This window comes from Sinocyclocheilus anshuiensis, unplaced genomic scaffold, assembly GCF_001515605.1.
Source record: "Sinocyclocheilus anshuiensis isolate Anshui unplaced genomic scaffold, SAMN03320099.WGS_v1.1 scaffold1277, whole genome shotgun sequence".
Classification (NCBI taxonomy): domain Eukaryota; kingdom Metazoa; phylum Chordata; class Actinopteri; order Cypriniformes; family Cyprinidae; genus Sinocyclocheilus; species Sinocyclocheilus anshuiensis.
The window spans coordinates 337,729-350,690 of NW_015549629.1; the positions used below are offsets into that span (position 1 = coordinate 337,729).

Consider the following 12,962-nt stretch of genomic DNA (forward strand, 5'->3'; position numbering starts at 1 on the left):
AGATCCTCAGAGAGTTCTTTGCCATGAGGTGCCATGTTGAACTTCCAGTGACCAGTATGAGAGAGTGAGAGCGATAACACCAAATTTAACACACCTGCTCCCCATTCACACCTGAGACCATGTAACACTAATGAGACACATGACACCGGGGAGAGAAAATGGCTAATTGGGCCCAATTTGGACATTTTCACTTAGGGGTATACTCACTTTTGTGGCCAGCGGTTTAGACATTAATGGCTGTGTGTTGAGTTATTTTGAGGGGACAGCAAATTTACACTGTTATACAAGCTGTACACTCACTACTTTACATTGTAGTAAAGTGTCATTTCTTCAGTGTTGTCACATGAAAAGATATAATAAAATATTTACAAAAATGTGAGGAGTGTACTCACTTCTGTGAGATATACTGTGTGTATATATATATATATATTTAATTTAAAAAAAAAACTTTGCAAGTAAGAACTATGATATGACTCGTGACTTAATTTTACAAAGTTTTTGAGAAATCAAGCAGAAGTAAAACCCATCCACTTACCCTCTAGTTCACTTATATTGTGCTCTTCCTTCCAGTGCCGTTTTGGAGAGTCAGAAGAAAGAGTGGTGGGTTCTGCTGTCATGTTCTCCTCATCCTTCATGTCTTTCCTGCACTCTTGCTCCTCATCAGAGTTTTGCTCTTGACTTGACTGGAGAGTATGAGTGGGTGCAGTGGGTAGAACAAGATCTGGATGCTTGGCAAAAATCTCTCGAAGAATATTAATGGGAGAAAGCGTGACTTCCCAGTTGGTGATGCCAAAGTCTCTGAGATGGGCTCGGGCATGACTGGAGAGACCAGCTCTGGTGTCAAAGCCGGCACTGCAGAACTCACATCTCATTACGCTGAAGGTCGACGGGTCAAAGTTCGCAACTAGAGGTAGCAATGGAGAGAAGAGCGTCAAAACAAGCCTTTGGTTCTGTGTAGCAGGCAATTAAACTTTAATGAGACATCAAGTTAATAAACATTAACAAGGTTACATTTACATTTAAAAGCATCCTCACCTTTTTTCTTCTTTTTCTGGTAGGAGAATTTTTTCTCAATGGCATTGACCTCTTCCGGAGAGATAAAGTGCCTAACATTGTAACTGACACCCACTCTGTTCAGGTGACCCCTAACATGATTGGCTAGTCCAATGCCATTAAGGAATCGATCTGGGCAATAAGGGCATTTTCTTTCCACACTCTTCAACAACCCCTCTCTATCATCATCTTCATCATCTTCCTCAGTTAATGCGTCAATAAGACGACTAACAACATCCTCTTCATCTTCGTCATCATCAATATCATCATCATCATCCTCTAGTTTTGCAGCAACAAGTGTGTCTTCTCCGCTCTTCTCCTGACAATCAGATTTGTCTTCTTTGTGTTTGGGTTCCTCCTCCTGTGCTTCAAGCTTTTTGCTGTTTTTCTTTGGCAAGGAGGAGTTGGCTTTGAGATCAGGATCACTGGCAGGTGGCTCCGTCTCTGGGGTGGGGTGGGGTTAATGTGGAGTGTTACAGTTTTCAACAGTTATAAAAAGAAAAATACAATCAAGACCAGTATTGCACAATTTAATGGTTAAATGCAAACAAAATGTATGTGGGATGCAATGATAATGGTGACAAGCTGAGTTAATGGAATAGTTGACCGAAATGGAAAGTCTGTTATCTTTTATTCACTCTCATGTTGTCCCAAACTTGAATGACTTCCTACGAAACATGAAACAAGATATTTTGAAGAATGTCCATGCTACTTTTTTCTATACAACAAAAGTTGCTCCAAAAAAGTAAAAAGTGTTGTGAATGTCCGTCAGAATTTCTCCTTTTGTGTTCCATGGAAGAAAGATTGTCATATGGGATTGGAACATGATGGTAAGTAAATGATGACATAATTCTCATTTTTGGGCTCATTGTATACAAAAGGAACAGTTTGGCCTGGCTACTCTGCAACCGTTTAAGATCTCTGTGGCTCTGCTCATCACTCACCCATCACCCTGCTGCATGAGGGGAGTTTGGAGGTCAGAGCTGAGAGACTCTATGTGGATGAGGGGTAACTCGTTTCTTAGCTGGGCTTGCTGCCCCTCAAGCAACCACAGCCTCTCTGCTGCCCCTTGGAGGCTGGCTGAGAAGCTGCTCTTCAGCTGCAAGGCCAGGGCAGGTACCTCCACAGAGTCTGCAGGGGAAGGGACCAGGTTCAGACCAGGGTGAAACCTGGGATTTCCCCAAGTTTATGGCCAAGCATGACTCAAGTGAACTTCTAGAATTTCAAGGCTTGCCATTTGCCCTCCATTCAAGTATTGGTCCTTGATGACTATTGCCACTGACTGGGTTAACTGGGTTGTAGGAGGTTATTCTCCTACAATAAAAATGTAAGAAAGAAAGTCTGTACACCACCAACAGTGGCTAATAGTGAGCATCGGCCAATGGAACAGGAAGTAACACCTCACAATTATAACTGGCCAATGGAATGGGGAGAGTCACTACACTCCTTTAACCAGCGGTCACTCAAACAGGGAGTTGCACTACACAAATATTGGTTTAAGGATGGTTCTGGCACATCAAATCCAGGCATCACAATAACACAACAATACATGTAGTGCACACACACGTATACATGCTTCACTACAAGACAAAAGACGGTACAGGTAATGTATTTATTCAGATTTTGCCTATATGAAATTGGAATTGTGAAAGCAAATTCTCATTGTTCTATTGAGGTGGTTAATGACAGTATTATTTCATGTGACAATGTTATAAAGAGATGGTGAGAAATTGATGAAAAATGCAGACCTTTCTGAAAATACATTAACAATTTAGTAGTAAATATATCATTAGCTTATTACATTTTTCAGCCTCTCTTTTTCAGTATGTAAATGTTGCACTGGTAAGTATAATGTATCTGAGCAACTTTTAGGGCATTCAAGTTGTATACAGTGTGTATATTACTGTTCTCTGAGCACTGAAGTCTTGCCATTGTTACCACCTTGCCAATTTAGCTACAAGGCTACGCACTGACTTGTCTTGGTGTAATAACCTGTTATTGACTTACCTGTTTTGGAGTCTTGTTTTGGATCATGTTCTGGTTCTGGTGTTGGAATGTCTTCTTTCTGGCACTTATCTTCGGTCTGGTTTGAGATTTGGACTTGTTTTTTCATAACGGGAGTAAGGGTGGACTTAGGATCTAGTCTTGTACTCGCTCTTGTGCGCCCCAGTTTACCCCTCGCAGCCCGGACTGAGCGTTTATTCCCTATACTCTTGAATGCCACATCCTTACGCCGCGGAGCAGCCCTGAGATTTGGCGGAGACGACATGAGATGCTGAGGTTGTGGAACATTCTCTTCCACAGGCTTATCCACAGTTGCCCTGGGCTCTTCTGTTTGTCTCAACTCCTCCGCAGGCTCTGTATTTTCATGCAGAGTTGTATTATCAGGTTGCTCTGTGGCCTCTCCTGGGGTTGCAGAAGCACTTTGACAAGACAACGAACTAGAGTCCACCTGTGAAGTGCCACTTTCAGGCTGCGTTTCTTTAGATTTTTTGGATGCCCGGATGGGGTACCTCTTGTTGAGAGGTGATGTGGCAAGAGTTGACGTAATATCTGCAGAGGACTGAACTTGTCCTTTCTTGCAGGACTTCTGTTGAAATCGGGGTGAGGTTCGATAGACACCAGCTCTTGTTCGAGTGTTGTGTGTCTTGGCATGCTCAGCAAGTTCTTGAGGCAAATCGGAGCTAAAATTGCACTTAAGACACACAAACTGACTAACATCTGTTAACTCTTGGTAGGCTGGCTCTGATGCCTTACTGCAACTGGCTTGCTCTGCCACCTGCTTATCCCCCTCTTTTAAGTTTCCAATCTCTTCAAGGATTTTCTGCCGTGACTCCTCATGGCATCGCTGATGATCTAGCAGGAGTACCTCGTCTACAAACTCCAGACCACACTCTATACATTCAAAAGCATTTTTATTAAGATGTCCACTCCTAGAGTCTTTTTCTCCACATTGCCATTTCTTCCCAGATCTACCAACCTGGCCATGCTCTTGCATGTGTTCAAGTAGATGGGTGCGTTTTTTGAAGTAAATGCTACATTCTACACATGTAAAAATCTCTTGTGAGAGGTCTCCATCCAGTTGGTGCTCTACTACTGACCTCTGTCTTCCCCGTACCTTCTCTTCCTTTTCCTTTTTAAATTCAAACATCCCTTCCCCAACCTTTGTGGTTTTCTTACGCTCCTTTGCTCCCGAGGGTTTTCCTCTGGTCTTCCTGCCGGCTCCCTTTGTGCTCTGCCAAGTGTCTAAGCCAGAGAAAGGCCTCAATATGGCCCTCTTCTTTCTTCGGCGTTGGATGAAGGTGCAGTGTGCCCAAGGTCCAGGTGGTGGACTTTCTGGCTCAGAGTCTCCTGGGAAGGTGTATACATCTGGCTCTTTGGTGATCTTCTCTTCTCGCCCTCTACTATTAAACATTTTCTGCTCATCTTTCTTGTCTTTTTGGCATCCCTCTTTTGGTGTAGTATCTGGTAGATGGCTCACTTTGTCTTGTTCCACTGCAAGTAAACAGCAAAAGGCTTTATTGACTTAAGTAGTTTTTTTTATATATATGACAGGGTGTTATTGACATGAATCAAAACATGCATTGAGGTACTTCAAGCTTTTTTTACGTTTTGCTGTACGTTTAGATAGGCTGTAGTCTGTAGTTTTCGTCTCCTTGTATGTAACATCTCCTTGATTCTCCACCTTCAGGGGGGCAAGTGGGATCTTTTCAAGAAATAATTGCTTGGTTTCCACAGGTTCTTGGCACGGATCAATGTCAAATCTGCAAGCATAAGGATAAAAATGGATGAATAGGTTACAGCTTAATATCTGTTTCCATCAAACCCTTCAATGTAAAAAAAAAAAATTTGATGAATGCACTTTTCTATAAACCTGTTTTTCCGAATGATCATCTGTATCTCACCTGTCTTCTTGTTGTCCAGAGGTGGGACTTCCTGGGCTGTGAGCAGCCAGACCATGAGGGTTAGAAAAGTGCTGAAGTTCTTCCTCTGACATAAACCATTGGAATCCACACAGAAAGCAGTAGACTCACAGTTATATTTACAGCATGTAGACAAACCATTAACACTGTTCACAGAGAGACGAGTTTCACAGTACAAACACACAATAGTTCTGAAACTAGCTGAATCATTGCAGATTCTCATTTCTAGTCGGTCTGAGTTTCTTACACTTTTAGTAAAAAAGGTACAAAAGCTTAAAGAGTGCATATTGCTACCTTAAAGATACATATTAGTTCATAAAGTGTACATATTAGTACCTAAAAGGAACAAACGTGTACCTTTTTAAAAAAGTACTGCCCCAGTGACAGCTTTTGTACCCTTTTTTTCTGAGTGTATGATTCAGACATGCATTTTTCACTGACTTGAAAGTAAGAATGAACTAAAGAGACAGTTACCATCCAAGGTTTCTCTCTCCGAGTCCGAGTCCCATGTGAGAGATGAGGGGAAGGCTGAAGATCGTGGACTTCTCTGTACTTTACTACAATGCTCCAGTGTGGGGAAAAAGCATTTTGGACCATCTGAATCTCCATTTCCATCACCCTTCTCCATGTCATCACAATGCAATAACCCCCCCTGTGAGTTCAGAGGGTTGAAACAAGTCCAACATTACATAGTTCTGTTTAGGGAAGAAATAAAATGTTGCACGATTCTCACACAGGTGTACACTGATTGTTAAAAGATAGGAATAAAAAATGTATATAATCACTGTAAAATATAATTAAAAAGTATTAAACTGTATCAAAGCAATGTCTCCCACATAGTTTTTAAATTCATAGAGTAAAGGTCCTTGCACACTGAGTCCGAAATTTTCGTATGCGTTTTTTTTTTAGATTTTTTTGTCGTATTCGTCATCATTTCCTATCAAAATGCTTGTTACGGATGCGAAAACTCAGAAAATCGAACCTGATCCGATTTTTTTTATGACGGATGAAAGTTTCGGAGGCAGTGTGTAAACATGATTGACACAACGTGAGGTCGTATTTATTTTTTAACGTGCGAAAAATTCGGACGAAAATTTCGGACTCTGTGTGCAAGGAGCTTAACAGTTTATTTTCTATTTTATAGTTATAGTATAGTTATAATGTTTATTTTCTATAAGCTAAGTCTGTTTTCTTCTTTCATTGCAAAAGTGAATAAATTAATCCAAAAAGAAAAAGGGGAGTTAAATGCTGTGTCCCAAATTGCATACTATCCTTCCTGAATAATACTATTCCAAAATAGAATTAGTGTGTCTTAAATATATGTTGAAATTAGTATCTACAGTACAAACACAAATAAAAAGTAACAAAACAAAAAAAAAACTACAAACATGGCGGATATAAATGCGTCATAATGCAAACACATGAGAGCGATTGGCACAACAGACCTGCAACTGGCAGATCAACATGCTGCTTCATTTATAATATTGAAGGAAATTAAATGAAACTTAATGTGGAGGATTTTAACTGTGAGAAGATGATTGACAGGGCAGTTTAAACAGATGCATGTAACTAAGTAACACAATTATGATGAACTAGTATGTCCCAAAGCTTGTCTACTACTACGCTACATACTCAAAAGTATGTATCTTTCTTCACAAAAAGAATACATATTTTTAGGGCACAGTATAAGTAGGTGAACTGGTAGGTGCCTTGACTATACCAGGAATGTGCAGCTGAGTAAGGAGGTGGATGTTGAAGGCAGTAGCCCTTGGCTGGACATCAGATCTTGGGGGTCCCTGGTCGAGAGATCCTCCTCAGGCTCCATGGTCCCCTGGTGCACTAGCTTGGGTGCAACTGCTGTCCACCTCTCCTGTCCTACATTATGAAGAGCAATTCCATTTCTGGACAAAAATACAAACAACTAAGATGCAATCTGACCTTATGCAAGCATAGACATGGACCTGAAGCCTCAAAAGTCAAATTATTATGGGGTCTTTAAAGAAAACCTCTAGATTAGAAGAAAACTTGCAAGATGTTTCGAGAGGTTAATTTGGCGATTAATTAGCTATAGTGTTCTGTGCTATCCAACCTTTGAAAGAGTGCATTTTAATAACTAAAATCTTTGTGTTTAATTCCTGAGGAGTGTTACTCTGACTGACCTATTTTATCGTGCCTCATTTCCTATGCTGATAATATCGAAGGAGGCTGTTTTTACTGGGGGGTGGAGGAAATATATCGGCTCCCGAAATAATGGGGCTCGTCTATGCAGTTTGCATGCGTTTATAACTTGCGATGTCAAGACTGGACTATCAGCAAACGCCGTCCTTCTCCAGGAACACAATCTGTTAAACATCTCTCTGGATGTGTGCGGCGAGGATGGAATTGTGCAACACTCACGGAAAGCGGCCTGTCTTTGGAATCTTCTGCGTCCAATCACATCGCGCTCTCCATGTCTTATATGGATTCAAGTGGTACACACGCACTGACGCTTATAGAGCATGTGTGCGTTGCGCTTTCCCGCAGGAGCACCGGGAAAAGCATATAGGTTTAGCAAACGCTGAAGACCGCCTTTGCGACTCTAAACACCGGACTCCATGTTGTTAGTTTCGGAGGGATGGTGACGTTAGTGGGGAGGGGAAAGGAGTTTGTGTATCAGCCACGCTGTAACTCTTTCACGGCAGGTTGAGAGATGAAAGACAACCTGATCAGTGCGCTAACAGCGGCGTTGTTGCGTGCGCGGTGCGGAGCGCGGACTACTTCAGTACATAAAGCGCGTAGATGACAAAATGGCATTCATTTTAAGACTAAAAATAATGTAAAATGCTAGTTCAAAACTGTATAATAATTTAATAATTTTAAATACACATTAAACATATATAAAACTGTAAAATAGAAAATATTTTAATGTAAAAATGTAGTATTTATACATAATATATGTATTTATAAGATTTTTAAATGTCAGCTGTTATAGGCCTAATTCTGCTTTATGAATGTGTAAAATCAGTCACTTGCATGATAGACTAGGCTAATAATAATATGTCCGTCTGTCTATCTATTCTATATGTCTTTAGCAATGTTCAGTCATGTACATAGATGACTTTAATATGCGCAAATAGTGTAACTACGCATATTTTAGCACGAAAATGCCTTAGAGAACTTTTAAAGTTCTGCAATTATTTAATATAAAGTTTAGAAATATTAAAAATATATAAGTAAAATCAAGCTGCATTTATGGTGAATTGATTCAAAACAGTTTTAACTTGAACCGCAGCATAGTTTTGTGAATAAACAAAATCATTTTAGCTAGGCTACATTTGCTGATTATATTCTAACAATGTAAAAATAGTTGATGTGATCAAAATAATGTACTTGAACTATCATTTTGTAAAGGAACTTTTCTTTTGACCAAAATAATTCAAGGAAAGTTTGATTTTGCCAGTTTGCCTTAAATTACTTGAAAAGATTAATTTCTCATGTCATGAGAGAAAAAAGAAACAATAAATATGATTTTTATTATCCATTTATTAGTGATACATGTAGTACATGTACTGTTTTCCAGAGACACAATTAGTTGTTCATTGTTGATGCCACAGTCATCAAGGCAAATAGCTCTGTAGAGAAAAGCAGAGAAACACACACAGAGACACCGTTATGGTCTGAACTGTTACCACAAAGCATTTTGAGAAGTCAGAACCTCATAAATACAATAAATCCCAAGAATCAACAATCTTTTTACCTCCCAATGAGCCCAATTCTGGATTTCACGGTAGAGGGAGTTTCCTGGGCATTCTGTGGAATCGGCTTGCCTGTGTCCGTATAAGTTGTAATATGAGGACAGTCGGCCTCCGTTCACAGCACAGCTTGTGAAGTCGTACCTCACCATGTCCAGCGCAGTCTTGATGGGGAGGGTGGAGGTATAATCTCCAATGAAACAGACACCATAGCTTATGGAGTTGTATCCGTAAGCGCGGGCACCGACCCAATTCCAGCCTCGGCCTACCATCCATTGGTTTGCTGGTGGTAGTGCTGCATGGAGCGCATGTCACTGGCACATTGATCAAAGGTGGTGCAAGGCGTGGAGGGTTGATATGTGTGGTGTTTGGTTTCTTTTATTTATTATTATTTTTATTACTTATTTATTACTTAGAAAATACAAAATTAAAAGTAAATATTGTTATATTAAGGCAATTTATTTAAATAAATATATTTAAAATATTTTTGTATTAGAAATTACTACAAAATGGTTAAAATAATAAATTAATCAAAGAATAAATAAATATGTTTAATTACCAGCATACACATGGACAAACTGGTCAAACCCTTCGTTAATAACGTCATCCAGCCTCAATCTTTTTACCTCCCAATGAGCCCAATTCTGGATTTCACGGTAGAGGGAGTTTCCTGGGCATTCTGTGGAATCGGCTTGCCTGTGTCCGTATAAGTTGTAATATGAGGACAGTCGGCCTCCGTTCACAGCACAGCTTGTGAAGTCGTACCTCACCATGTCCAGCGCAGTCTTGATGGGGAGGGTGGAGGTATAATCTCCAATGAAACAGACACCATAGCTTATGGAGTTGTATCCGTAAGCGCGGGCACCGACCCAATTCCAGCCTCGGCCTACCATCCATTGGTTTGCTGGTGGTAGTGCTGCATGGAGCGCATGTCACTGGCACATTGATCAAAGGTGGTGCAAGGCGTGGAGGGTTGATATGTGTGGTGGATGAAAAGGTACGGCACAGGGAGAGACAGATAGGAGGGTGAACCAATGAAAGCTGCAGCTCCCCATTGAGACCTTGTAATGATGTTGGGACAGACTGTTTTTGGGAAGAAAAAAATGAGAAAAGATGAACACAAAAGTGCAAATTTCCAATTAAAAGAATGTAAATTTATCACAAAAAAAGTGGTTTGCTTGGTAGTGCTTGAATTATATTATTAAAAAAAAAATGTATGAGTAAAAGAATGTAAGCCACAGTTTAAAATTGCAAAAGAATTGAGGCATTGTAAAAATTATAAGAAATAATATAAACATTTATTTATATCAATATACAATATTTAAAATATTTTATAAGTAATAACTAAATATATATACTGACTGATCAGACGGGGCGATGCGTCAGGCTGGTGGCGGTAGTAACTCTTCAGCAGGTCACTCAGTGATCGCTCACGATGGTTAGACGTGGAAACTTCTGACCCGAGAATGAACCCGTCTATGCCTCCGATTATTAGAGCGTCTGTGGCCAAGGAGGGCAAATCAGAGAGAGTGTAGACCTTTGGGGATGAAATGCTATCCCAGAACCCTTTAGTGCCAAAAGGAACAGTGGTTTGCTCATTGTGGACGTGATGTAGAAATGAAAAATAATAAATTAATCAAAGAATAAATAAATATGTTTAATTACCAGCATACACATGGACAAACTGGTCAAACCCTTCGTTCATAACGTCATCCAGCCTCTTCCTCTCAGACTCGTTTAAGTTGTGGCGAACTGTTAGAGCCTGGACCATCTGGCGTTTCAGCAAAGAGAAGCTGACGAGCTTTTTGAAGTTCATCCTTCGTTTCTGACTGATCAGACGGGGCGATGCGTCAGGCTGGTGGCTGTAGTAACTCTTCAGCAGGTCACTCAGTGATCGCTCACGATGGTTAGACGTGGAAACTTCTGACCCGAGAATGAACCCGTCTATACCTCCGATTATTAGAGCGTCTGTGGCCAAGGAGGGCAAATCAGAGAGCGCGTAGACCTTTGGGGATGAAATGCTATCCCAGAACCCTTTAGTGCCAAAAGGAACAGTGGTTTGCTCATTGTGGACGTGATGTAGAAATGAGGCGACCAGGTTGTGGGTCAAGGTTAAAGGGTAAAGGCCTTGGATGGTGGACTGCAGCCCAGCCTCAAGTCCGAGGAGCATTGGGGCCAGCGCCACATTTGAACCATCTAACGTGAGAACCACACCTTTCTCCTTACCAGACTCTGACAGGCTGTGATTAATGACCTCGCTTACATATGAAGTGACTGATGGATCTGCCACAAGGTCATGTGCATCACTGAGGTCACCGAGGTATCGCTTGATGAGCTCGGTTTCAAAGCCAGCAGCCTTACGTAGACCTTTCACCACATCGAGCATCTGAAGACCTGGATTCACAGCTTCAATGCTCTCCACAGCTCTGATGAAGTCCTTCATGTGCTTTGTGGTGGTGGCTGATGGGAAATGAGAGGGAAATCACAGAAAACAAGAATATTGTTATTTTTACTCAACCACAGACATTAAAGGAGTCATTTATGAATATATCAAAAAATTATAAATTTATAGAAACCAAGCAGTAAAATCGACCCATGAGAATACCAAATCTCACATATCTAGTAAATTAATTTAAGACAATCATAAATTTCACCGACGTCAATCTTAAAATATTGCAGGTTCTTACATTTTGCCATGAATGTCAAAGCAGAGTTACACAAAGAGTCACATAAATTACTTTTACTATACTTTCATGGTACTTTATTTGATATTTTTTGACCCTATTGAAAAAAAGAGTGCTGACATTCTTCAAAGTGTCATTCATGGCCAGCGAAAGTGTTTGAAATGACACTAAGGGTGAAGAAATTACATAACTGTAACTTTTGAGTGAACAAAGCATTGGTGACATATCTAGTGCTTGTACACATAAATGAACCTGTAATTATTCAGCGTAGTGACTAGAAAACTGAATATTTGACTTACCTTCAGCAGCAAACACCACAAGCAAAGAAAGAAGCAGACGCAAATGCCAATCCATGAGGACAGAACTTGAGAGCACTGAAGAGTCTCTGTTCACTCGGTCCGGTTATGCATCTACCCTTAACTTCATACGCCTTATAAATACATGCTAACACTTACGTAAGCACATGCTGATAAACTAGTGTGTTCCATGATATAAAGATTTAGCTTTGACAAAGTATCAGATGCTTTCAATCTGTCTCAAATAAACTTGCAGTTGAATAAACCACCCATGATACTGATGAATATGTCAAGAATCTTCAATACTTACATTACAATAAAGTCTATTGTATTGTAAAAGTGTAAGTAAATGACGGTATAGGGGAAAAGTACACTTAATTTGAATTATACGTAACACTTTACAATAAGGTCCCATTAGTTAACATCAGTTAATGCACTAACCAACATTAACAGTGAGCAATACATTTGTTACAGTATTTATTAAACTTTGTTAATGTTTATTAGCAAAAAACACTTGTTGATTATTAGAATAAATTAGCTCAGATCCATTAGACTTGATTTTAATAATGTATTAGTAAATGTTAACATTAACAAGATTAAGAAAATATTTTTCATTGTTATGTTAACTTATGTAGTTAACTAAAATTAACAAATGTATATTGCAAAGCATTACTGATTTATGTTTATATTTATACTACAACACCCATTTCAAACCTTTCTTAGAGAAAGTGTTTTCTTATTGCTAATAATCGTTCAGATATACTAAATTACAGCAAAAAAAAAAAAAAAAACAGTATTAGTTCTTCTTGTGAACAAGTGGAAACTGTTGATAGATAAAGCTTCTATTTTTTCCTTACCCTATATCAGAAAAGCCTTTGATATGCTTCATCACAAGGTAACATACCTTGCGATATGGTTTATCACAAGGTAAACAACATAACCAGTTCACAAAAATAGAAAAGTGGTTAGGATTTTCAATGACAGTCTGTAAAGTTTAAACTTTAAATCATATTTTACTTACTGATGAATCAAGACAATACTAAAATAGCAGGTCCAAAAATTCAGATTGTGGCTGTTTCATTTCAAAAATCGAAGTACAGAATCATGGGTATTTCTGATTATGAAACTGTGTAAAAAAAAAAAAACATATTTGTTCAGGGTGTTTTCATGCTGCTGAATCTTGCAACTCACTACCATGTTTTTAGATCAGAAATCAACTTGATGGGAGGCTTGAATCAGCACTAAATTCAGCCAGTTCCCGATGAATTTAAGCAT

The 12,962-nt window shown here is 39.5% G+C and overlaps 2 protein-coding genes across 2 annotated transcripts in view; both read right to left on the bottom strand.

The window, feature by feature from the left end:
- Positions 1-7,583, bottom strand: part of LOC107659574 (protein Wiz-like) — a 19,661-nt gene extending 12,078 nt beyond the window's left edge. The window contains exons 1-8 of the mRNA XM_016448579.1: positions 7,374-7,583; positions 6,697-6,877; positions 5,451-5,628; positions 4,959-5,043; positions 4,663-4,817; positions 3,061-4,548; positions 1,036-1,497; positions 536-904 (exon numbers count right to left, since the gene is read on the bottom strand). Coding sequence (XP_016304065.1) covers positions 536-904; positions 1,036-1,497; positions 3,061-4,548; positions 4,663-4,817; positions 4,959-5,043; positions 5,451-5,628; positions 6,697-6,801 — 2,842 coding nt within the window. The 5' untranslated portion in view covers positions 6,802-6,877; positions 7,374-7,583. The remainder of the gene's footprint in view (positions 1-535; positions 905-1,035; positions 1,498-3,060; positions 4,549-4,662; positions 4,818-4,958; positions 5,044-5,450; positions 5,629-6,696; positions 6,878-7,373) is intronic.
- Positions 7,584-9,593: 2,010 nt separating this feature from the next.
- On the bottom strand, positions 9,594-11,745 carry LOC107659561 (N-acetylmuramoyl-L-alanine amidase-like). The gene is made up of 3 exons (XM_016448550.1): positions 11,691-11,745; positions 10,373-11,167; positions 9,594-9,790 (listed from the first exon to the last, which is right to left on the bottom strand). Exons 1-3 carry the CDS (start codon positions 11,743-11,745, stop codon positions 9,594-9,596), a joined length of 1,047 nt encoding a protein of 348 aa, XP_016304036.1.
- Between the last annotated feature and the right edge of the window lie 1,217 nt (positions 11,746-12,962).